Here is a 26754-nt window from a genome sequence, read left to right on the forward strand (position 1 = left end):
GGACAGCTGTTCTTAGGATTGCTAGAGAGGCAAACCAGAACCGTCACTTTATTGCAAAAGACCTTCAGAAAGATTTAGCAGACTCTCAATTTGTCTCATACATTAGTCTACTGTTCAGAGACACATGCACAAATATGGTCTTCATGGTAGATTCATCAGTAAACCTCTCCTGTGCACACACCAGAAAATTGAGCATCAGAAGTATGCAAAATAATATCTGAACAAGCCTTATGTATTTTGGTCTGGTGGACCGACAAGGTTAAAGTAGAACTCTTTGGCAACAATGATCAAAGGTATGTGTGGAGAAAAAAGCACAGAATTTCAGGAAAAGAACATCTCGCCAACCATTAAGCATGGGGGTGGATCAATCATGCTTTGGGGTTGTGTTGCAGCCAATGGCACAGGGAACATTTCATGGGTAGAGGGAAGAATGGATTCAATTAAATTTCAACAAATTCTTGATGGAAACATAGCACCATCTGTAAAAGAAAGCTGAAGTTGAAAAGAGGATGGCTTCTACAAATGGATAATTATCCTAAACACAAATCAAAATCCACAATAGAATACCTCAAAAGACGCAAATTGAAGGTTTTACAATGGCCCTAACAGTCCCCTGATCTGAACTTCATTGAAAATATGTGGCTTGACCTCAAAATAGCAGTGCATACAAGGCGACCCAGGAATCTCACAGAATTAGAAGAATTTTCAAGGAAGAACAAATGGAAATCCTTCAAACAAGAATTGAAAGACTCTTGGCTGGCTACAAAAAGTGTTTACAAGCTGTGATACTTTCAAAAGGGGGTGCTATTAGGTACTAACCATAAAACAACCAAGAAGCAATAATGTAAGATCCCAGACAGGAGAAAAACCATACAGAACAAGGATCTCTAAAATATAACTTTTAATGAACCAACATTAAAAACATGTTCAAATTTGTAGACAGGAATATTTAAAAAATAAAAAAATATTAAAGAAGGGAATAATCATCAGGGAAGAATTATTAAAGTATATCTTAATAGGCCTTATTGGGTCATTATGCTGAAAACTGCCTAACAGTGGAGGTTGGCCCCCTAGGTTTCTGCAGGTTATGCCCTCACTCTTTGACGGCTCACCCTGATTTCCCTAGTAATCCCTAAACAGAAAAAATGTGTCAAAAATGTGATTACTAGGGACATCAAGGTGAGCCATCGAGGAGTGGGGGCGCCAACCGCAGTAACCTAGGATGCCAACCTCCACTGTTAGGTAGTTTTCAGCATAGTGACCCATTAGGGCCTATTAGGATACACTTTAATAATTTTTCCCTGCTGATTATTCCCTTGTTTAATATTTTTTAAATATTCCTGTCTACAAATTTGAACATGTTTTTATTGTTGTTCATTAAAAGTTATATTTTAGAGATCTTTGTTCTTTATGGCTTTTCTCTAGGTACAAACCATGCAGGGTGCCCATACTTTAGCATCAGTCCATTTTTCTTTTTCTAATTTTTAAAATGTAAAATATGAATATATATAGATTTTTCTTTGCCTAAAATACAAAGGAAAGGTGTCATTTTTAACTTTAGGCCTTTTAGAGATCATTTCATCTGTAACTTGCTTAACTGTTCACAATGACAGAAATGTTAACCAGGGGTGCCCAAACTTTTACATGTCACTGGATTGCCTCTGAAACACCAGGGCGTTTCAGAGAAAAACATATCAGCCAGGTTGAGATTCATGCTATCGCCGGGTTGGGCAGCATGAGGCGCCTGACAGGTTCCCTTTAACATCTAGTCAGTAGCAGTTCTAGGGAGGTTGTTGGACTGGTCGTCTTGTCACCAAGTGCTCCATCAGCAGTATACACACTAAGGGACAATACACACTAAGGGACTATGCTATACAAAATAAGTGAGTACTCTAGCTACTAAGGGACTGAGCTATACATAATAAGTGAGTACACTAGATACTAAGGGACAGTGCTATACATAAGTGAGTACACTAGATACTAAGGGACTGAGCTATACATAATAAGTGAGTACACTAGATACTAAGGGACAGTGCTATACATAAGTGAGTACACTAGATACTAAGGGACTGAGCTATACATAATAAGTGAGTACACTAGATACTAAGGGACAGTGCTATACATAAGTGAGTACACTAGATACTAAGGGACTGAGCTATACATAATAAGTGAGTACACTAGATACTAAGGGACAGTGCTATACATAAGTGAGTACACTAGATACTAATGGACTGTGCTATACATAACAAGTGAGTACACTACATACTAAGGGACTGGCTATACATAATAAGTGAGTACACTAGATAATAAGGGACTGTGCTACACATAATGAGTACACTAGATACTAAGGGACTGTGCTATGCATAATAAATGAGTACACTAGATACTAAAAGACTGTGCTATACATAATAAGTGAGTACACTATATACTTAGAGACTGTGCTATAGATAATAAGACTACATCCCTGTATCTGTGTGCAGTGTTGGTGTGCTGCCGGCTTTTACAGACGCATTAAGCATGTCCAGAGGCATAGCTAGGGTTTTGGTTTAGGGGGCGAAACTTCTGAGTGGGCCCCTAACCAGGTAACCTTGATTACAACTCGGTGACTCCCCCTAATAGCAGAGGAGAACCTCAGCAGATGATCACGCTATTACTGAAGATAATCTCTATTTCAAGACCAACATAGATATTACCACCATATGGTCAGTGGTAAATACCAGCCCTACAGAACATAAAAGAGATCATAGCACAGTTACAGATAATGACTTACCGCTGACGATCTTTCTGATGGAATCGTTCATTTTTCCCGTCTTTTCCATCTGGCCCAGACCGACATGACAACTTCTTCCAGCAACGACTCACCTGCAGAGAATACAACAAAGACACATTTCACATCTCATATTCCAGACCCATCACCATCTATTCCCAACCTGCACAAACTCCTCATCCTGCTGATACCCCAATACTGAGCCGCTGCTGCCCTACGTGACCCTATTACTGCACCTGATACCCCAATACTGAGCCGCTGCTGCTGTATGTGTCCCTATTACTTCACCTGCTGTGTGGTTCTCTGTGCCTTCTAAATTCTAAAGCACCCCTCTATAATATAGTAATGCCGGGTGCAAGTGCCCTAGATAACAGTGCCCACATTTTGCCCCCTAGAAAGTACGTAATATTGCCCTGTGTGACCCTTTAATAGTCACAATAACCTGAGTTCCCCTATAACAATAAGTGCCCACTTCACATTGAATAATGTCCCGAGTCTGCCCCCCTGTACAGCTTCCCTATACACAGTATTATGCTCTCCTATACATACCATGATGCCTCCTCACTGTAATGTACCCCCACACAGTATACTGACCCCTTAGTAGCCCCCAAACTGTTTGATGGCTCCAGCACTGTATGATGGCCCCTTCACTGTAATCCCCACGCTGTAAGATGGCCCAATAGATGGCCTCCATATAGTATAATGCACCAGATAGTCCTCAATATAGTATAATGTACTCCCCATTGGCAGACTCTATAGCACAAGGCAGCACCCATAGGCAGACCCTGAAGTATAAGGCAGCATCCCCATTGGCAGATCCTGTAGTATAAGGCAGCACCCCTATAGGCAGACCCTGTAATATAAGGCAAAACCCCATAGGCAGATCCTGTAATATAAAGCAGCACCCCCATAGGCAGATCCTGTAGTATAAGGCAGCACCCCCATAGGCAGATCCTGTAGTATAAGGCAGCACCCCCATAGGCAGACCCTGTAGTATAAGGCAGCACCCCCATAGGCAGATCTTGTAGTATAAAGCAGCACCCCCCATAGGCAGATCCTGTAGTATAAGGCAGCACTCCCATAGGCAGATCCTGTAGTATAAGGCAGCACTCCCATAGGCAGATCCTGTAGTATAAGGCAGCACTCCCATAGGCAGATCCTGTAGTATAAGGCAGCACTCCCATAGGCAGATCCTGTAGTATAAGGCAGTACCCCCATAGGCAGACCCTGTAGTATAAGGAAGCCCACATAAAAAAAGTAAATAAATACTCACCTCTCTTCCTCCTTGCTCCAGCAGTGCTCTGAGCTCCCGCTCATGTCCTGACAGCGGGCGCCGGGTGGTGACGTCACCGCACCCACTGTCAGTGTCGGCGTCGGTGACGTCAGACGCTGACAGTGGGGTAATGGGAGAAGGAGAACTGCGTGCTCCTTCCCTCATCAATGAGGTCAGCTGTATCGGCTAAATGCTGATATAGCTGACCTTGCGGTGACGGGCAGGGGGCCCACTGCTGGCATCAGGCCCGCCCTGTCTGCTCAGGGGCTCATAGTGGCCGGGCAAGAGCAGGCAGACCGATTCTCTCTGCTCTGCCGCAGTTACAGTAGCGTACTGAGCATGTCCTATTCTGATCCTCAAAATCGGATCAGAAGACGACATTCTCTGACTGTCACAGATCTCATTCTCAGATCCGTGATTTTCATGTATGAGTGAATAAACCTATAAAATTCTACAAGCCCGTGTGCCATCCGATAAAAAAACCTGGAAGCACACGAACATTTCACACAAATGTGATAATGTAGAATAAGAGATTTCACAGATAATATTATCACTCCACGTCACACAGTGCAGATACAGAATAATATTTACATACAGGCACTTATCGCTGACATCTCATCTTATTAGAGCCACTTTCTCTTGTTTGTTCTCCATCTGGTCAGACCTTCATGTTGGCATCTTCCAGACACGACTCACCTTGTCACAATCTTTGCAGCCCTGAAAATAACAAGGTCACATACATTGCATAAATACATGTGTCTCCTCCCTGAATACATATGTGTACACCACCATTAATATACTATTAGCCACACACCATTAAAAATATAACGTGATAAGCAGCACTGTGACCCCATTACCTATAATCTCTGACTTCCAATAATATAAATTATTCAGTCTGTGATTCTCCCCTATTACTTGTAAGGCTATGTGCACACAGAATATATGCAAGGTTTTACAGTACAGGAACAGTGAATGAGATCCCTGAAGTCTCATTCACACGCTGCTTATTTTTTCCTTGCAGATTTGCAGAAGATTAAATTCTGCATAATATCAATTCTTGCAGCGTATTTCACTCATACTAATGGGGAAAAATACGTGACAAAAGCATGGAAAAAATGTGGAAAAAAATAAATGTATTTTACGCAACTTTCTTCATTCCAACACATTAGTACATGCAGCAGAATTTTCTTCTGCAAATCCTGAAAGTGTGCACATGGTCTTAGTCCCTGTCCTGTGTGTCCCCATCGTTCATGATAAGTCCTTGATAGCATCATAATGAATTTGGTAGTGGGAGAAGACACCATAAGGTTCTGAGCATCCTCCGCCACCTCTTAATTCATTACAAGTCCCTGACAGTGTCTTCTCCCACCTTTCAGTTCATTGTAAAGTGTCCTATGCACCTCACCCCCTTCTCTCCCACTCCCCAATAAATTGATAAGTCCCCGATAGCATCACAATGAATTGTGAGATGGGGGAGGATGCTTTCAGGGGTTTAGCACCCTCATCCACCACCCAATTCATTTACCTCCATATCTATTGTCCTTCTCCCCTCCTCTTGTTCATATGTCCATTTTAAGTCCCCATTCCTCCCACATCCCTCATTGTCCTCCTCCCCCCGCATCACATCATTGTCCTCTTCCCCAACTCCATCATATCCCTGTCCATCACCTCCATCATTGCCTTCTCCACTACTCCCATCATTGCCCTCTTCACTACCTCCATCATTGCCCTCTGTACCAATCCAATCATTGCCCTCTCCACCACCCCAATCATTGCTCTCCCCATCACCTCATCATTGCTCTCTCAACCACCTCCATCACTACCCTATCCACCACCTCCATCATTGTTCTCTTCACCACCTCCATCATTGCCTTTTCCCCACAACCCCATCATTGTCCATTCCACCACCTCTATCATTGCTTTCTCCCTCACCACCTCCACCATTGCCCTTTACACCACCATCATTGTCCTTTCAACCACCATCAGATTGCCCTCAGTGTTAGCCGCTCTGCAGAGGCCCCCCTTCTCTACTTCCAGACCCCGATGCAGGCACACCGGCTGCACATGCGTTGTGTCCACCCCTGCCTTAAGAATTACTCTTCATCAGATGGAATTGAGAAATTTGGGAGGTCCAAGGGACTTCCTCGATTGTGACATTTAAAGCTAGAAAGAATGCAGATAATGTAAGATAAAATGTGAATTCACTCAAAGCTTTTATGATGGACCTCAAACCCTTTGCATAAAGCATATATACTGTCATAGTAATGAACTTCATACTTTGTGTTCTGTCCCTGCAGAAGTCTGGAGAGGAAGTGGCAGTGAAGGTGTTCAATAACACAAGTTATCTCCGGCCATTTGAAGTACAAATGAGAGAATTTGAGATGCTGGGGAAACTCAACCACATCAACATTGTCAAGCTCTTTGCTGTAGAGGAAACAGTGAGTTGTTGCCATAGCCTTCCTAACCAACATTAGTTCTGCTACCACTCATGCCTTTTACTTGTTTAGTCTCTGCTTAAATACAAGAAAACAATTATCTTAAACTTTACTTTACATCTAGTCATAGAATTGTTCTAAGCTCATACTTCTACCTTTTCCCAGGGCACCACTAAGCAGAAGGTGCTTATCATGGAGTACTGCTCAAGTGGGAGTCTTCTGTCTGTTCTGGAGGAGCCAGAGAATGCTTTTGGACTTTCTGAATCAGAGTTTCTGATCGTGGTACAGTGCGTGGGTGAGATTCACAATAAGACAAATTTGTATCCTGTGGGTCACTAGATTTGTATCTGACTCTATGTTTAATGACCTGTAAAAACACAAGTGTTACAAATAATAATTAAAGTAGAGAGGGAACGGTCTGTTATTCATCACTGTAAGTATTGCCATCTGAAGCCTATTATTCTAATGAGAATAACCATAATTCTCAGCTTCCTGTAACAGAATCTCACAATATTACACAAGGGCAAAATCAAAACTCGATTTTAAGATATCTTTGCTTCAGCGGCAGCGCAAAACTCTATCTGACTAAGTAAAAAATTCACCTAATTGTAAAAGTTATTCATTTTATTCAATTAGTTAAAAGCTTACCTAAAAGAAAAGCAACCCAAGAAGTAATTTATTGGTTCTTGTAGAGGGAAGTGTCCCAATATATCCCCTTAGTGACAGAGCAAATTTGCTACTTAATGACTAAACCAATTTTTACAATTCTGACCACTGACAATTTATGTGGTTATAACTCTGGAACGCTTTAACGGATCCCGCTGATTCTGAGAATGTTTTTTCGTGACATACTGTACTTCATGTTAGTGGTAAAATTTCTTCAATATGACTTGTGTTTATTTATGAAAAAAATGGGACTATGGCGGGAATTTTGAAAATTTTGCAATTTTCAAACTTTAAATTTTTATGCCCTTAAATCAGAGAGATATGCCACACAAAATACTTAATAAATAACATTTGCCACATGTCTACTTTACATCAGCACAATTTTGGAACACATTTTTTTTTGTTAGGACGTTATAAGGGTTAAAAGTTGACCAGCGATTTCTCATTTTTACAACAGCATTTACAAAACCATTTTTTTTAGGGACCACCTCACATTTGAAGTCACTTTGAGGGGTGTACATGACAGAAAACACCCAAAAGTGACACCATTCTAAAAACTGCACCCCTCAAGGTGCTCAAAACCACATATGACGTTTATTAACCCTTTATGTGCTTCACAGGAACTGAAGCAATATTGAAGAAAAAAATGAACACTTTTTTTTTTTTACAAACATTTTACTTCAGAACCAATTTTTTTTATTTTCATAAGTGTAAAAACAGAAAATGAACCTCAAAATTTGTTGTGCAGTTTCTCCTGAATATGCCGATACCCCATATGTGGGGATAAACCACTGTTTGGGCGCACGGCAGGGCTCGGAAGGGAAGGAGCGCCGTTTGACTTTTTCAATGCAGAATTGGCTGGAATTGAGATCGGACGCCATGTCGCGTTTGGAGAGTCCCTGATGTTCCTAAACAGTGAAAAAACCCCACAAGTGACACCATTTTCAAATTTAGACCCCCCCAAGGAACTTATCTGCATGTGTGATGAGCACTTTGAACACCCAAATGCTTCACACAAGTTGATAACGTAGAACCGTGAAAATAAAAAATCATATTTTTTCCACAAAAATGATCTTTTTGCCCCCAAATTTGTATTTTCCAAAGGGTAACAGGAGAAATCAGACCCCCAAAGTTGTGCAATTTGTCCTGAGTATGCTGATACCCCATATGTGGGGGTAAACCACTCTTTGGGTGCATGGCAGGGCTCAGAATGGAGGGAGCACTGTTTGACTTTTTGAACGCAAAATTGGCTGGAAACAATGGTGGTGCCATTTCGCGTTTGGAGACCAGCTGATGGACATAAACAGTGGAAACCCCCAAAACAGTGGAAATCCCCCAATTCTAATTCCAACCCTAACCCCAACACACCCCTAATCCCAACCCTAACCATAACCCTAACCACAACCCTAACCCGAAAACACCCCTAATCCTAACCATAGCCCTAGCCCTAACGCTAGCCCTAGCCCTAACTTTAGCCCAACTCACTTTAGCCCAACCCTAAACCTAGCTTTAGCCCAACCCTAACCCTAACTTTAGCCCAACTCTAAAGGCCCCTTCACATTAAGCGACGCTGCAGCGATACCGACAACGATTTGGATCGCTGCAGCGTCGCTGTTTGGTCGCTGGAGAGCTGTCACACAGACCGCTCTCCAGCGACCAACGATGCCGGTAACCAGGGTAAACATCGGGTAACTAAGTGCAGGGCCGCGCTTAGTAACCCGATGTTTACCCTGGTTACCATGCTAAAAGTAAAAAAAAACAAACACTAGATACTTACCTACAGCTGTCTGTCCTCCAGCGCTGCGCTCTGCTTCTCTGCTCTCCTCCTGTACTGTCTGTGAGCCGGAAAGCAGAGCGGTGACGTCACCGCTCTGCTTTCCGGCTCACAGACAGTACAGGAGGAGAGCAGAGCACAGCGCTGGAGGACAGACGGCTGTAGGTAAGTATGTACTGTTTGTTTTTTTTTACTTTTAGCATGGTAACCAGGGTAAACATCGGGTTACTAAGCGCGGCCCTGCGCTTAGTTACCCGATGTTTACCCTGGTTACCAGTGAAGACATCGCTGGATCGGTGTCACACACGCCGATCCAGCGATGTCTCCAGGGAGTCCAGCGACGAAATAAAGTTCTGGACTTTGTTCAGCGACCAACGATCTACCAGCAGGGGCCTGATCGTTGGTCGCTGTCACACAGAACGATTTCATTAACGATATCGTTGCTACGTCACAAATAGCAACGATATCGTTAACAATATCGTTATGTGTGAAGGTACCTTTACCCTAACTTTAGCCCAACTCTAACCCTAGTGAAAAAACGTAAATAAATATATATTTTTTATTTTATTATATTTTCCCTAACTAAACTAAGGGGGTGATAAAGGAGGAATTTATTTACTATTTTTTTTTATTTTGATCACTGTGATAGGGTCTATCACAGTGATCAAAATGAACCAATAGGAAAAATGTCCTACACTATGTCCCCAAGCAAGAATGCGTGTGTCGGCAAAGTGATGTCATGTTACCGTGCTGGCACTCATTACCTGCAAGCACACATGCATGGGGCATGTCCACATCATTCGGTGTGAGCAGCGCTCAGTCTCTATCGTCCCTCAGCCCGTAGCCCCTTGGGGTCCCCTGCATCTCTTAGCTCTGTCGTAGCCCCTCTCTCAGCCCTCAGCCCTGCTCTTTCTCGACCCTATCTCCTATCTGCTCTCCTGCACTGTCCCTGTGCAGATGCACCATCAGCATTCTCATCTTGCTCCCCATACAGCCCCACGTAGCATATAACAGTCCACGTAGCATATAACACAGCCCACGTAGTATATAGCAGCCACGTTATATATCACACAGCCACCTAGTATATAGCACAGCCACGTAGCATATAACAGCCCACGTACCATATAACACACCCCATGTAGTATATAGCATAGCCACGTAGTAAATAGCAGCCACGTAGTATATAACACAGCCACGTAGTATATTGCACAACATACCTAATATATAGCACAGTCACGTAGTATATAGCACAGCCTCGTAGTATATAGCACAGCCACATAGTATATAGCACAGCCACATAGTATATAGCACAACCACGTAGCATATAACAGCCCACGTAGCATATAACACAGCCCACGGAGTGTATAGCACAGCCACATAGTATATAGCACAGCCACGTAGCATATAACAGCCCACGTAGCATATAATACAGCCTACGTAGTATATAGCACAGCCACGTAGTATATAGCAGCCACGTAGTATATAACACAGCCACGTAGTATATAGCAGCCACGTAGTATATAACACAGCCACGTAGTATATAGCACAGCCCATGTAGCAAATAACACAGCTCACGTATTATATAACACAGCTACATATTATATTGCAGTGTGGGCACCATATCCCTGTTAAAAACATAATTAAAATAAAAAATAGTTATATACTCACCTTCTGGCGGCCTCCGGATCCAGCCCAGGCCTTAGCGATGCTCCCGCCAGCTCCCGTGCCCAGTGATGATGTAGCGGTCTCGCGTGATCTTACGTCATCTGGGGTAATTTCGCAAGGCATTACTAGGAACGGGAGCATCACGAGGAGCGGGAAGGCTGAAGGGCTGCCGGAAGGTGACAATAGCACGTTTTTTAATGTTTTAAATTATTTTTAACATTATATCTTTTTACTATTGATGCTGCATAGGCAGCATCAATAGTAAAAAGTTGGTCACACTTGTCAAAATGGGCCTCCCATCTCGCTAGGGCCCCGGCACTTGGCCGGGTGCGCCTGGTGCTGACGCCGACCCAGCACAGCAGTCTCAGACCTCCATACTGGGCTAGATTAATCCATAATTATCCAGCACATCTTCTTGATTATAAAAAAACTTTTTCTTTATTCAAATCCTGTTAAAAACATTCTTGGAGTTCAAGACAGAAAGGGCTAGCTAATCCCACATGAGAATAAACCTTACTGGGCTAGGTATCATCCCCGACCCCTGCAATATATACCCTTGTATTAACCCCCTAGTTGCTTTTAAGCCCTTGATCTCCGATGGGATAGTGAGTGATAGATTGGTAGGCTGTAATTATTGTGGGTGTGTTTTTAGGTAGTATGGGTGGGAAATATAATTAGGTAATTGCGGGCTTAATTTTATATTAGGATTGTGTGCTATTATTTTTTCTGGTATTAGTGTGGTAATTTAATAGTATAATAACTATAGACTTGTGTGTAATAAATATTCTCTATTGATACACAGTTCCATCTCAGTTAGTTGCCGATCATTCATATATTATATAGCAAAGGAACCGGAGATTGTTAAGGCATGAGTTATTAGCCAGATATTCGTTATTGATAGTCAAGCCTGCCATTAATTAATATCAAGAATAACCCTTTAACAGTCCTAGAATAAAGGGACAATATCCCAAGGAGCAATTGGGGATAATAGATATGCTAGTTCACACCCTAATTTCACATCCACATTTGGGTATAATGGATATTCTAGTTCAATCCCTAATACATCACTTGGAAAACATTCGCTACTAAACCGTGGAGTTTGGCACCCTACTAGGTAACGTAGTGGGCACCCTCACTTGGCAATGTCTGTCACTTAAGTAGTCCCTAACAGGCCCTTCTTACATATGCATCATAGTATACTTCCCAAACAAAAGGGGATTCATGAACTTTTCTTTGTTGTGTATCGTGCCCCCACGATCTCAGTATCTCAATATGTTTCCCCCAAGGATAAGCAAGGTTCATCAAGAAACTAAATTTCAGAAATGGGCCCAATTGCTTATTTTCATCTGTGAAGCAAACAAGTGGAGGTATACATAGTAACATAGTAACATAGTAACATAGTTAGTAAGGCCGAAAAAAGACATTTGTCCATCCAGTTCAGCCTATATTCCATCATAATAAATCCCCAGATCTACGTCCTTCTACAGAAACTAATTGTATGATACAATATTGTTCTGCTCCAGGAAGACATCCAGGCACCACCCCTTCCGATTAGGCCCATTTTGGGCGGTATACTATGATCTATTAGTTAGTAGGGAGAATTTAGGGACAATTTAAAGGACAGCCGTAGCCGAGTTGGGGCTCCAAAATTGTTGCCTATCAGGGTGCCAACCTCCATGGTCTGGTAGGTGATAGTTTTCTAGGCACTTATTAGGACGTTAGTTAGAATACCCATATTGTTCCAATAGACCCTTGGGATATTGTCCCTTTATGCCTAATGGATTACTTTTTCGATTACTTCACTTTTGGGTATGCTTTTAAATAATTTAATAAAATGCATATGTTTTAAAATAAGAGTTTGTTTAGTATTAGAATGCAACACCCTACAATACTGTATCAATGTTCCTTGTCTCCTTGTAAGTTAAATGTAAAATGTTAAGTGTTATAGTAGACACAACCATTATCTTTGAGTTATTGAAGGGGTTGACTGACTTAAGAAATCTATTTTCAAATACAATATTACTGAAATTGTAGTCGTTACTTGTTAATTAGGCATAAATTGACGTTTTTCATGCAGTACCAACATACATTACCCATAATAGCACAAAGAATACTTTTTGTTCTGTAGGACTCAGCATGTCCATATATCTTAATAGATAGTCCATTCATTTTAATGGAACTGTAGAATTTTTCATTTCCCTGTGGTGGAACTGCAGGACACTTGAACACTTGCAATATGATTTTTCCACAAAGTCTCTACAGTAGGACACCCTGTGATCGGCCTTTTAACAAAAAGGAATTTCTAAAGCATACCAACTGCTTTATTAGTTTAGTTATATTATCATTAAATGGCTTTTATGGGCAAATAACATAGCTAAATATAGTGAACTCTCTTTATTAGTTATTTTCATTTACACATAGGGTAATAATGGAACATTATACGTTCAGATTTTCTTTATCTCATTACATTAAGGGACACCCAAACTGTGGGGATTGGCCCTCTAACTAGAAGGCGATATACCGTATATACTCGTGTACCAGTTGACCCGAGTATAAGCCGAGGCACCTAATTTTGCCTTGAAAAACTGGGAAAACTTATTGACTCGAGTATAAGCCTTGTATTCATGGCTCCTTATCCCCATCCTTGAATACATGGGCTCCTTATTCGCATCCTTGTCTGCATGGCTCCTTATCCCCATCCTTGTATGCATGGCTCCTTATTCCCATCCTTATATGTATGGCCCCAGGAGAAAAGCATAAAAAAACAAACCTCCTACTTACCTCCCCTACGCGCCCTCAAAGCATTTCGTTCTGGTGCCAGCAGCTCCTGTGGCCAGGGGATCACATGTCCCTGCTCATTAAGGTAATGAATATTCACCGCTCTCTTAAGGTACCGTCACACATAGCGACGCTGCAGCGATACCGACAACGATCCGGATCGCTGCAGCGTCGCTGTTTGGTCGCTGGAGAGCTGTCACACAGACAGCTCTCCAGCGACCAACGATCCCGAGGTCCCCGGTAACCAGGGTAAACATCGGGTAACTAAGCGCAGGGCCGCGCTTAGTAACCCGATGTTTACCCTGGTTACCATCCTAAAAAGTAAAAAAACAAACGCTACATACTTACCTACCGCTGTCTGTCCTCGGCGCTCTGCTTCTCTGGTCTGGCTGTGAGCGCCGGGCAGCCAGAAAGCAGAGCGGTGACGTCACCGCTCTGCTTTCCGGCTGACCGACGCTCACAGCCAGAGCAGGAGGAGAGCAGAGCACAGCGCTGGAGGACAGACGGCTGTAGGTAAGTATGTACTGTTTGTTTTTTTACTTTTAGGATGGTAACCAGGGTAAACATCGGGTTACTAAGCGCGGCCCTGCGCTTAGTTACCCGATGTTTACCCTGGTTACCAGCAAAGACATCGCTGAATCGGTCACACACGCCGATTCAGCGATGTCTACGGGGAGTCCAGCGACGAAATAAAGTTCTGGACTTTCTTCCCCGACCAGCGATCTCCCAGCAGGGGCCTGATCGCTGCTGCCTGTCACACTGGACGATATCGCTAGCGAGGACGCTGCAACGTCATGGATCGCTAGCGATATCGTCTAGTGTGACGGTACCTTTAGGCTGGTTTCACACTTGCGTTTTAAAACGCATGCGTTTTAAAAAAAAAAACGCATGCTGGAAAAACGCATGTAAACGCGTGCAAACGCTGCGTTTTTTAGACGCATGCGTTTTTGGATGTGGTGAAAAAAACGCGGGGTTTTGACGCGTTTACATGCGTTTTTTCATGCGCTTGCGTTTTTTAAACGCATGATGAGAAGTGTGTGACAGCTGCCAATCATCAAAATCAAGTAAAAATCCCACTATAAACAGAAAAAGCTAGGGTTAGTGTTAGGGGTAGGGATCCTAACCCTAACCCTAAAGGGATCCTATCCCTAACCCTAGGGATCCTAACCCTAACCCTACCCCTACCCCTAAAGGGATCCTAACCCTAACCCTTGGGGTTAGGGGTAGGGTTACGGTTAGGATCACTAGGGTTAGGGGTAGGGGTAGGGTTAGGATCCCTAGGTTTAGGGTTAGGGTTAGGGGTAGGGTTAGGATCCCTAGGGTTAGGGGTAGGGGTAGGGTTAGGATCCCTTTAGGGTTAGGGTTAGGGTTAGGATCCCTTTATCCCGTTCATACTGCATTATAATTGTGATTTTCACGGGGCACAATGTGTTTGTTTTGTTCTCAGTGGCAGGGATGAATCACTTACGTGAGAACGGAATTGTGCACAGGGACATTAAACCTGGGAACATTATGCGTTTAATTGGAGAGGATGGTCGAAGTATTTACAAGCTGACTGACTTTGGTGCTGCTCGACAGCTTCAAGATGATGAGACTTTCATGTCTCTTTATGGAACTGAAGAATATTTGGTAGGCGTTTTTCTTTATAAGTAAGATCATGGCTTGTCTGCATATGCTATTTTATTTTTATGTGAGCCAAGTGTTAGTACAGTTGTCCCTGAAGTTATAATGGCCTCAGATTACAATGTTTTCCACACATAATGGCTTTTCTTGGGCTACTGTAACTTACAACCTCTTTGAATATCCACATTGTGCATAAAAAAAGCATACTTGCCTTCTAGACCAGCCCTTCTTCTTCGCTCTGTATTCCTCGGGGGCTGGCCAATGGTAAACAACGCCTTTTAAATGAACCAATCACTGTGGGCCATACTAAAACACCTATGTTACAAAAGTGTATGACTGTCTATTAGTGCCGCTCTATAGAACAGTACTACATGTTGTATACTGCCTTCTAACAGTGCCAGGATGAGCAGCTCCTTTGGATACCAGCTGAGGGTGGCTGCATTTTATTTTATTTTTTTGTACATTATGTTCCTGCGGTCGGATCCCTACCAATCAGACACTTGTCACTTTTTTCTATGTATAGATAATAAGTTTTGATTTTTGGTCAACCCTTTTGTCAAAGAAATTATTTACCCAGTGTCCAGTGGATATTTCTGATTTTTATATGCAAGGACTAAGGGTATGTTCGCACAACATCTTTTTCTATCGGATTCCACCTGAAAAAGTGCTTACAATATATTAAAAAGAATGCAGATATGTGCAGCAATATCAAAGCGACTTGCTGTGCATATGTTCAGTCTTTATGAGCGTCTTTTACCCACTTCAAGCTTTGAAAACAATGAAGCGGGTAAAAAGAAGTGACACACATATTCAGTTTTAAAAAAAAAAGAAGATGTTCCAGGAAAAACACACTACAGATGTAGTCACCTTTTTTTCTTTTCAGTCTTCATTTTGCCTTTTTTGGGGGTTGGTATTTGAGGACAATGATTATTTTTTTTCTGTAGAGGATTGCTATAAACCAGACAAAATCCCTTTATTCAGTAAGTTAAGGGTTACCAAATATGGAATTTCCCATTTTCATGACCAAAGTCTTATTTCCTTTAAAGCATCCTGACATGTATGAAAGAGCAGTCCTGAGAAAGCCCCATCAGAAGGCTTATGGCGTCACAGTTGACCTGTGGAGCATTGGAGTCACCTTTTATCATGCCGCCTGTGGCAGCCTGCCCTTCATTCCTTATGGTGGACCTCGAAACAACAAGGAGATTATGTAAGGAAACGTTTCTTAATGATTTGTACCCTTTATATTGGACTGATAATGTCTGTGTATCTAGAGTAAAGGTACCTATACACTAAACGACTTACCAACGATCATGACCAGCGATACGACCTGGCCATGATCGTTGGTAAGTTGTTGTGTGGTCGCTGGGGAGCTGTCACACAGACAGCTCTCTCCAGCGACCAACGATCAGGGGAAAGACTTCGGCATCGTTGAAACTGTCTTCAACGATGCCGAAGTCCCCGGGTAACCAGGGTAAATATCGGGTTACTAAGCGCAGGGCCGCGCTTAGTAACCCGATATTTACCCTGGTTACCATTGTAAAAGTAAAAAAAAAAAAACAGTACATACTCACATTCCGATGTCTGTCACGTCCCCCGGTGTCAGCTTCCCGCACTGACTGTGTCAGCGCCGGCCGTAAAGCAGAGCACAGCGGTGACGTCACCGCTGTGCTCTGCTTTACGGCCGGCGCTGACAGTCAGTGCAGGGAAGCTGACGACGGGGGACGTGACAGACATCGGAATGTGAGTATGTAGTTTTGTTTTTTTTAACTTTTACAATGGTAACCAAGGTAAATATTGGGTTACTAAGCGCGGCCCTGTGCTTAGTAACCCGATATTTACCCTGGTTACAAGTGAACACATCGCTGGATCGGTGTCACACACGCCGATCCAGCGATGACAGCGGGTGATCAGCGACCAAAAAAAGGTACTGATCATTCCCCAGCGACCAACGATCTCCCAGCAGGGGCCTGATCGTTGATCGCTGTCACACATAACGAGATCGTTAGCGGGATTGTTGCTACGTCACAAAAAGCGTGACGTTGCAACGATATCGTTAACGGAATCGTTATGTGTGAAGGTACCTTAAGACCTACTGTTTATAATGCAAAGTCACAGCCAGTCTCGTAATCTTATCATAAAGGTACAGATTGTAGATGGCCATGATTGGGAAGATTTCTCCATAACTGTAACTACATGGGAAAATCTAATAACTAAATGGAATTTTGGTGAGATGTAGATACAAGCAGAGAGAAGGTTGGGGTCAATGCCTCTATACCAATAATCACCAGTAAACATAGCTTATTGATGGGCATGCCACCTTAAAGTTCCCTGTGTAATCTGAAAACAACATGATTTAGGGTTTGAGACCCTGATTCCAGCGATGTGTCATTTTACTTGGCTCTGTGTTGTTGTTTCAATAAAATGAGCGTTTTATAAGTAGGAGATTAACACTACAGGACTAGATGTCTCAAGCCATATAGTCCACCATGGTCACGAGCTCTGTGTAACCCTGATCCCACAACTGATCAGCATCTTTCTGCCTATGCAGAATGTATTCAGAAAGCTGCCCATCAGTGGTGTACAGGGGGTAATACAGAGCTCAGCATTCAGAGAACTGCTAGATGTGCAATACAGAAAACAATGACTGTAACAAAATGACAGCAAGCAGCACAGTAAGTGATTCATCTTTGGAATCAGGCTCTCTGTACTTACCTCATGATGCTATCAGATTATATAGCTAGAGCATGAGGTAAGGACATATTTCTTTTAAGATTAGTATACAAATTCAACATCAGACTATGGTTCTTTTGCCAAAAACAAACAATGAAGGTCACAATTTCCATCTATATAATAATAATAATTATTATTATTATAATAAAAAGAAGAACTTGGGCATGCCCACTGTAAATTGCATTCAATGTCAGCTCATCAATGAACATGCATATTAATGAAGTGTAAGGCTCTGTTCACATCAAGTGGATCCAGTATTGAAAAAATCCTGGATCTGTTACAAAATGGACCAAAAACGGACAATATGGTTTTCGTTTTGCATCCATTTTTGTTCATCTATTTTTAGTAAAGGTGTCTCTGGACACAAATAACGATTCACTATGATGCATTTACTATAAACGTCAATGTTGAAAAAATTGATCTGATTGTTTTTAATTTTTATTTGGCCCAATAGAAAAGTTGTGCAGAATAGAATTTTTTGATCCAGCTAAAAAAAATGGATTATAGTTGTATTTGATTTTTCATTTTAGGACATGTCCATCCCTATTTAATGAATGGATCCTGTTCTGGGTCATTTTATTTGTTTTTGTCACCCCAAAATGGATGTAAAAATGTAAAATAACTACTGGGCATATTAACACTGCCTATATAATGTGAGTCTGTTATGTGGACAGTACTTGTACAGGGGCCCCTGAGTTTGGGCCATGGAGTTAGCTGTTGGTGATGGTGAAGGCTTGCATGGGCAGTCAGGTAGCCGGATCAGAACAAGGAGGGCTGTAAAGATACAAAATCAAAAGACTGAAGACTAGTAACAGAAAGGGCCAAGGTCTTTAATAGGAAAACCCACTTGCGCAACAGATGAAATCTAAAGATGTAAAGCAGGAATCTAGAACTATATCTGGCAGTTCCCAGTAGCAAGCTGGGAGTATTAGTAGGGTGTTGGGCAGGCTAGTGGCCTCTGGAAGCTCCCTGTAGTAAGCTGGGAGTATTAGTAGGGTGTTGGGCAGACCTATTGACCTCTGGCAGCTCCCAGTAGTAAGCTGAGAGTATTAGTAGGGTGTGGTGCAGACCTATTCACCTCTGGCAGCTCCCAGTAGTAAGCTGAGAGGATTAGTAGGGTGTGGTGCAGACCTATTCACCTCTGGCAGCTCCCAGTAGAAAGCTGGGAGTATTAGTAGGGTGTTGGGAAGACCTATTGACCTCTGGCAGTTCCCAGTAGTAAGCTGAGAGTATTAGTAGGGTGTGGTGCAGACCTATTCACCTCTGGCAGCTCCCAGTAGTAAGCTGAGAGTATTAGTAGGGTGTGGTGCAGACCTATTCACCTCTGGCAGCTCCCAGTAGAAAGCTGGGAGTATTAGTAGGGTGTTGGGCAGACCTATTGACCTCTGGCAGCTCCCAGTAGTAAGCTGAAAGTATTAGTAGGGTGTGGTACAGACCTATTCAACTCTGGCAGCTCCCAGTAGAAAGCTGGGAGTATTAATAGGGTGTTGGGCAGACCTATTGACCTATGGCAGCTCCCAGTAGTAAGCTGGGAGTATTAATAGGGTGTTGGGCAGACCTATTGACCTCTGGCAGCTCCCAGTAGTAAGCTGGGAGTATTAGTAGGGTGTGGTGCAGACCTATTGACCTCTGGCAGCTCCCAGTAGTAAGCTGGGAGTATTAATAGGGTGTTGTGCAGACCTATTGACCTCTGGCAGCTCCCAGTAGTAAGCTGGGAGTATTAATAGGGTGTTGTGCAGACCTATGGACCTCTGGCAGCTCCCAATAGTAAGCTGGGAGTATTAATAGGGTGTTAGGCAGACCTATTGACCTCTGGCAGCTCCCAGTAGTAAGCTGGGAGTATTAATAGGGTGTTGTGCAGACCTATGGACCTCTGGCAGCTCCCAATAGTAAGCTGGGAGTATTAGTAGGGTGTTGGACAGACCTATTGACCTCTGGCAGCTCCCAGTATTAAGCTGGGAGTATTAGTAGGGCATAAGGCAGACCTATTGACCTCTGGCAGCTCCCAATAGTAAGCTGGTAGTACAAAAATATTTACATAGTAACATAGTAACATAGTTAGTAAGGCCGAAAAAAGACATTTGTCCATCCAGTTCAGCCTATATTCCATTATAATAAATACCCAGATCTACGTCCTTCTACAGAACCTAATAATTGTATGATACAATATTGTTCTGCTCCAGGAAGACATCCAGGCCTCTCTTGAACCCCTCGACTGAGTTCGCCATCACCACCTCCTCAGGCAAGCAATTCCAGATTCTCACTGCCCTAACAGTAAAGAATCCTCTTCTATGTTGGTGGAAAAACCTTCTCTCCTCCAGACGCAAAGAATGCCCCCTTGTGCCCGTCACCTTCCTTGGTATAAACAGATCCTCAGCGAGATATTTGTATTGTCCCCTTATATACTTATACATGGTTATTAGATCGCCCCTCAGTCGTCTTTTTTCTAGACTAAATAATCCTAATTTCGCTAATCTATCTGGGTATTGTAGTTCTCCCATCCCCTTTATTAATTTTGTTGCCCTCCTTTGTACTCTCTCTAGTTCCATTATATCCTTCCTGAGCACCGGTGCCCAAAACTGGACACAGTACTCCATGTGCGGTCTAACTAGGGATTTGTACAGAGGCAGTATAATGCTCTCATCATGTGTATCCAGACCTCTTTTAATGCACCCCATGATCCTGTTTGCCTTGGCAGCTGCTGCCTGGCACTGGCTGCTCCAGGTAAGTTTATCATTAACTAGGATCCCCAAGTCCTTCTCCCTGTCAGATTTACCCAGTGGTTTCCCGTTCAGTGTGTAATGGTGATATTGATTCCCTCTTCCCATGTGTATAACCTTACATTTATCATTGTTAAACCTCATCTGCCACCTTTCAGCCCAAGTTTCCAACTTATCCAGATCCATCTGTAGCAGAATACTATCTTCTCTTGTATTAACTGCTTTACATAGTTTTGTATCATCTGCAAATATCGATATTTTACTGTGTAAACCTTCTACCAGATCATTAATGAATATGTTGAAGAGAACAGGTCCCAATACTGACCCCTGCGGTACCCCACTGGTCACAGCGACCCAGTTAGAGACTATACCATTTATAACCACCCTCTGCTTTCTATCACTAAGCCAGTTACTAACCCATTTACACACATTTTCCCCCAGACCAAGCATTCTCATTTTGTGTACCAACCTCTTGTGCGGCACGGTATCAAACGCTTTGGAAAAATCGAGATATACCACGTCCAATGACTCACCGTGGTCCAGCCTATAGCTTACCTCTTCATAGAAACTGATTAGATTGATTTGACAGGAGCGATTTCTCATAAACCCATGCTGATATGGAGTTAAACAGTTATTCTCATTGAGATAATCCAGAATAACATCCCTCAGAAACCCTTCAAATATTTTACCAACAATAGAGGTTAGACTTACTGGCCTATAATTTCCAGGTTCACTTTTAGAGCCCTTTTTGAATATTGGCACCACATTTGCTATGCGCCAGTCCTGCGGAACAGACCCTGTCGCTATAGAGTCACTAAAAATAAGAAATAATGGTTTATCTATTACATTACTTAGTTCTCTTAGTACTCGTGGGTGTATGCCATCCGGACCCGGAGATTTATCTATTTTAATCTTATTTAGCCGGTTTCGCACCTCTTCTTGGGTTAGATTGGTGACCCTTAATATAGGGTTTTCATTGTTTCTTGAGATTTCACCTAGCATTTCATTTTCCACCGTGAATACCGTGGAGAAGAAGGTGTTTAATATGTTAGCTTTTTCCTCGTCATCTACAACCATTCTTTCCTCACTGTTTTTTAAGGGGCCTACATTTTCAGTTTTTATTCTTTTACTATTGATATAGTTGAAGAACAGTTTGGGATTAGTTTTACTCTCCTTAGCAATGTGCTTCTCTGTTTCCTTTTTGGCAGCTTTAACCCCTTCATGACCAGGGGATTTTTCGTTTTTCCGTGTTCGTTTTTCGCTCCCCTCCTTCCCAGAGCCATAACTTTTTTATTTTTCCGTCAATTTGGCCATGTGAGGGCTTATTTTTTGCGGGACGAGTTGTACTTTTGAACGACATCATTGGTTTTAACATGTCGTGTACTAGAAAACGGGAAAAAAATTCCAAGTGCGGTGAAATTGCAAAAAAAGTGCAATCCCACATTGGTTTTTTGTTTGGCTTTTTTGCTAGGTTCACTAAATGCTAAAAATGACCTGCCATTATGATTCTCCAGGTCATTACGAGTTCATAGACACCAAACATGACTAGGTTATTTTTTATCTAAGTGGTGAAAAAAAATTCCAAACTTTGCTAAAAAAAAAAAAAAAAAAAAATTGCGCCATTTTCCGATACTCGTAGCGTCTCCATTTTTCGTGATCTGGGGTCGGTTGAGGGCTTATTTTTTGCGTGCCGAGATGACGTTTTTAATGATAGCATTTCGGTGCAGATACGTTCTTTTGATCGCCCGTTATTGCATTTTAATGCAATGTCGCGGCGACCAAAAAAACGTAATTCTGGCGTTTCGAGTTTTTTTCCCGCTACGCTGTTTAGCGATCAGGTTAATACTTTTTTTTATTTGATAGATCGGGCAATTCTGAGCGCGGCGATACCAAATATGCGTAGATTTGATATTTTTTTTATTGATTTATTTTGATTGGGGCGAAAGGGGGGTGATTTAAACTTTTATGTTTTTTTTATTTTTTTCACATTTTTTTAAACTTTTTTTTTTAACTTTTGCCATGCTTCAATAGCCTCCATGAGAGGCTAGAAGCAGGCACAAGCCGATCGGCTCTGCTACATAGCAGCGATCTGCTGATCGCTGCTATGTAGCAGAATTGCACGTGTGCTGTGAGCGCCGACCACAGGGTGGCGCTCACAGCGACGGGCAATCAGTAACCATAGAGGTCTCAAGGACCTCTATGGCTACAATGGAGACGCATCGCCGACCCCCGGACATGTGACGGGGGTCGGCGATGACGTCATTTCCGGCCGCCCGGCCGGAAGCGGTAGTTAAATGCCGCTGTCTGCGTTTGACAGCGGCATTTAACTAGTTAATAGGTGCGGGCAGATCGCGATTCTGCCCGCGCCTATTACGGGCACATGTCAGCTGTTCAAAACAGCTGACATGTCCCGGCTTTGGTGCGGGCTCACCGCGGAGCCCTGCATCAAAGCAGGGGAGCCGGCATCGGACGGTATAGTACGTCCGATGCCGGTAAGGGGTTAATTAGTTTTTTAGATAAAGTATTTTTCTCCCTATAGTTTTTTAGAGCTTCAATGGTGCCATCCTGCTTTAGTAGTGCAAATGCTTTCTTTTTACTGTTAATTGCCTGTCTTACTTCTTTGTTTAGCCACATTGGGTTTTTCCTATTTCTAGTCCTTTTATTCCCACAAGGTATAAACCGCTTACACTGCCTATTTAGGATGTTCTTAAACATTTCCCATTTATTATCTGTATTCTCATTTCTGAGGATATTGTCCCAGTCTACCAGATTAAGGGCATCTCTAAGCTGTTCAAACTTTGCCTTTGTTTATTTCTATTTCTTTAATCTTTTTGAAAGTCACCAATATTTCTAACTTTAGTCTAGCTGATTCCAGGATTAGACTGTGGTTTGGTATGGGGTTCTGGGTCAATGAGAAGGACTGAACCTCTGTTGGCGCAGTGAAACTGTTCTGTTCCCACAGACATAAAATGGTGCTTTGATCCCTGGATGACTGATGTATTAAATTCGTTATATCTACAATAAATGGCTATTATAGTCATTACATTACAAGCTTTCAGTGAATCAGCATAATAGTGCCCTTCAGCTGCTTATTTCTTATAATGGGACTATTAAGTGTTTTATTGTTTAAGTGGTTTATTACTTGTCCTCTACAGATTACTTTCATCTTTTTTTTAATAGAGTTGTCATTATGGATGACCATATAACAAAGTATTTAAGTGGTGCTCTATATAGTCATTGCTGCCGTTATTAGTTTTTCCTCCCTCTCACCATATGAGTGTGGTTTCATAAGGTGACCATTGTCCTACTGAAGATATATCTCATATGTTATGTATGGTAGAAAACACGGCACTCAATAGGTATGAGGAATGGTGGTGCTCAAGTAGGGTGTCCACCCCGTAGAATATAGATGAATAAACTTGGCACTCAGAATGCGAGGAACAAGGCTTCTAATTTTATTGATGCATCCAGACACATGAACAATGCTAAACGTTTTCGGTCCACACCGGACCTTCGTCAGAGCGTATTTTTTTGGCAATGACTGGAACTAGAAGCAAACAGGAGGCACAAAGGAGCGTCCAAGAGAAGAAACGCTGCGGCGGGTGCACTGAAGGCTGGAGGAGCGGGACCCACAACACACGAGAAAAGCGCCAAGGCTAGGAGCAGAGCCTAGAGGGAGAAGCAGCGCTACGGGTCCGGAGCAGGAGCGTCGCTCTCTGCTGCCGGGCATAGTGCTCTCTCCTGCTCCGGACCCGTAGCGCTGCTTCTCCCTCTAGGCTCTGCTCCTAGCCTTGGCGCTTTTCTCGTGTGTTGTGGGTCCCGCTCCTCCAGCCTTCAGTGCACCCGCCGCAGCGTTTCTTCTCTTGGACGCTCCTTTGTGCCTCCTGTTTGCTTCGAGTTCCAGTCATTGCCAAAAAAATACGCTCTGACGAAGGTCCGGTGTGGACCGAAAACGTTTAGCATTGTTCATGTGTCTGGATGCATCAATAAAATTAGAAGCCTTGTTCCTCGCATTCTGAGTGCCAAGTTTATTCATCTATCATTCATATGTTATGTATGTAAGACTGGCTACCATAGTTGAATATTTTGTTATTTATTTTTTTAGAACCCAAATATATTAAAATATTGTAATGCCACGCAATAAAAAAAGGAAATGTGAATATAGCATTACTGATGCATGTCTCTTATTGACATTCAGGCACAAAATTACAGCAGAAAAGCCACCAGGTGCCATTGCAGGAGTGCAACGGAAGGAGAAGGGACACATTGATTGGATTTTTGAATTGCCAGTTACTTGTCGTCTTTCTGAGTAAGAGCTCATATTAAATGTTTGATTCACAGAATGTCTATAATACAGGAATACTAATGGAAAAAAAAATTATTATAGGGGTTGTCTTAACTGGATAACTCAATTATTCAAGCCATCAGCTGCTCATTAAACATTATGCTGCCGAAACCCTTATCACTTGGTGAAAACTGAGAATAGACACTCATTTTGGCTTTTTTCAGAACTCTATGTTGGAGTTTGTCTTGAGAACCTTCCGACACATACCCCTGACAGAATGCTTCACCAGGTCTGACTTTTTAAGGCATACAGTGGAATGCGTCTCATACTGTGGAATACTTCTGTTCATCACCTCATCACCACAGTATCCTCACCTTAAAATTTCCCTCAATAGTAGAATTGGTGCGAAATGATCCGCTCATCCCATTCTATCCGATTATGACAGTGGTCTGTGGTCGCTGGACTGGAGCGGGAGAACCGCCTATTACCTGATGGCATCCGTGGCTCTTCTTTTGATTAGCCAGCCTGGTGTAAGCTTACCGCTAAGACATGATTCATATTTAATGTCCCACCAGGTTGGCTAATCAAAAGAAGAGCCGGATGCCATCATGTGAAAGGTGATTCTCCCACTCATGTTCAGAGTTCACAGACAACTATTACAACCAATTGCCTGGGATGTGTGAATCAAGTTACACCAACTCTACTCAACAGGATTCACCATCCTCTATCATTGATATATATGGAACCTTTATAATCTGTAAGCCCAACCATATCCAGATTTTCTTAACCTCTCAAAAAATCTTTTATGATCTAACTAAGTTTCTTTATCATTTTGAACACAGTTTGCTCCATCCCTAATGCTCAACTTCCTGTCATCCATTTCTGCATTATAAACCTGCAATACTTTTATTCTACAACCACTAATGGTCAACATAGCCTTTTATTGTTCTCCTTTTGGTTTACAGAGGATTGAAGACACAGTTAAAAGCCATCCTTCCAAATATTCTGGAAGCTGATCAGGAGAAATGCTGGGGCTTTGATCAGTTCTTTGCTGAGACCAATAACATTCTAGAGATGATGGTCATCCATGTCTTCTCCCTGCCACACGCCAAAATGCACAAGATTTACATACATCATTATAACTCGTAAGCTAAGCCAAACCAGCCATATATGAAAAGATATTCTGTACTACTGTATACATCCCCCTATATATATTTTTACTTACCTTTGTTGTTTTTTAATGTCTACTCTTTGTATTTTTTGTTGCAACAGATTGACTATATTTATGGAAAATGTGTCCAAGCAAACTGGAATTTCACCTGAAATGCAGACCTATTTCTATGAAGGCCACCTGTATCCCATCAGTCCAGCCTTACAAGTTCAGCACCTTTCTAAGACAACAGAACAATATCCATTCATTTTAACTGGTTGCGAGAGTGAAGGTCCAGTGGGAGTGACCTACAAAGATCGTAAGTTGAGGAGAATTCTATAACCACTGAATTGTTGTTGCCTTTACCCTTGTATAACATTGCCAAGAACAACACATTAATGTCAGCAGATTAAATCTGCCGATGGTCTAATGTTTATGGGGTCCCCTCCCTTCCAATCAGGTGCTGGAAAAAATGAGGATTTGTCGTATCAGCCAAGTGATGAACTTTACTTGTTTCTTCTTTCCAGCTGCATTTGATTTTCCCAGGTTTTTGCCATCCATTGACGTCGCCATTGATTGTTCTGATGCAAAAGTAAGTAATAATTATCTCATATTTTTGCAAAGGTTATTATAATATAATAACGTGAATTCACAAAGAAATCTTACCACATGGTGAAAAGTTCGTAACAGTGGCATTAATACATAGTGATGCTAACAAAAGATGGAAAAAGTCAATGCCTATACAGTGTGGAAAATAATTATCTGATACACTGCCGATTTTGCAAGCTTTCCCACTTATTTTTCAGACTATAAGATGCACTTTTTTCCCCAAAAGTTTTTGGGGAAAATGTGGGTGCGTCTTATAGTCGGAATGTACTTACCAGGAGT

General features: G+C 42.3%; 1 protein-coding gene across 1 annotated transcript in view; it reads left to right on the forward strand.

Annotated features, from left to right (window-relative positions):
- IKBKE (inhibitor of nuclear factor kappa B kinase subunit epsilon) overlaps positions 1–26754 on the forward strand; it is an 84482-nt gene that overhangs the window by 25614 nt on the left and 32114 nt on the right. Inside the window, exons 3-10 of the mRNA XM_069756262.1 lie at positions 6338–6478; positions 6641–6770; positions 14806–14987; positions 16028–16188; positions 24630–24740; positions 25682–25861; positions 25989–26185; positions 26394–26458. Of these exons, the coding sequence (XP_069612363.1) occupies positions 6338–6478; positions 6641–6770; positions 14806–14987; positions 16028–16188; positions 24630–24740; positions 25682–25861; positions 25989–26185; positions 26394–26458 (1167 nt within the window). The remainder of the gene's footprint in view (positions 1–6337; positions 6479–6640; positions 6771–14805; positions 14988–16027; positions 16189–24629; positions 24741–25681; positions 25862–25988; positions 26186–26393; positions 26459–26754) is intronic.

Source organism: Ranitomeya imitator, chromosome 3 (assembly GCF_032444005.1).
Source record: "Ranitomeya imitator isolate aRanImi1 chromosome 3, aRanImi1.pri, whole genome shotgun sequence".
Lineage (NCBI taxonomy): Eukaryota > Metazoa > Chordata > Amphibia > Anura > Dendrobatidae > Ranitomeya > Ranitomeya imitator.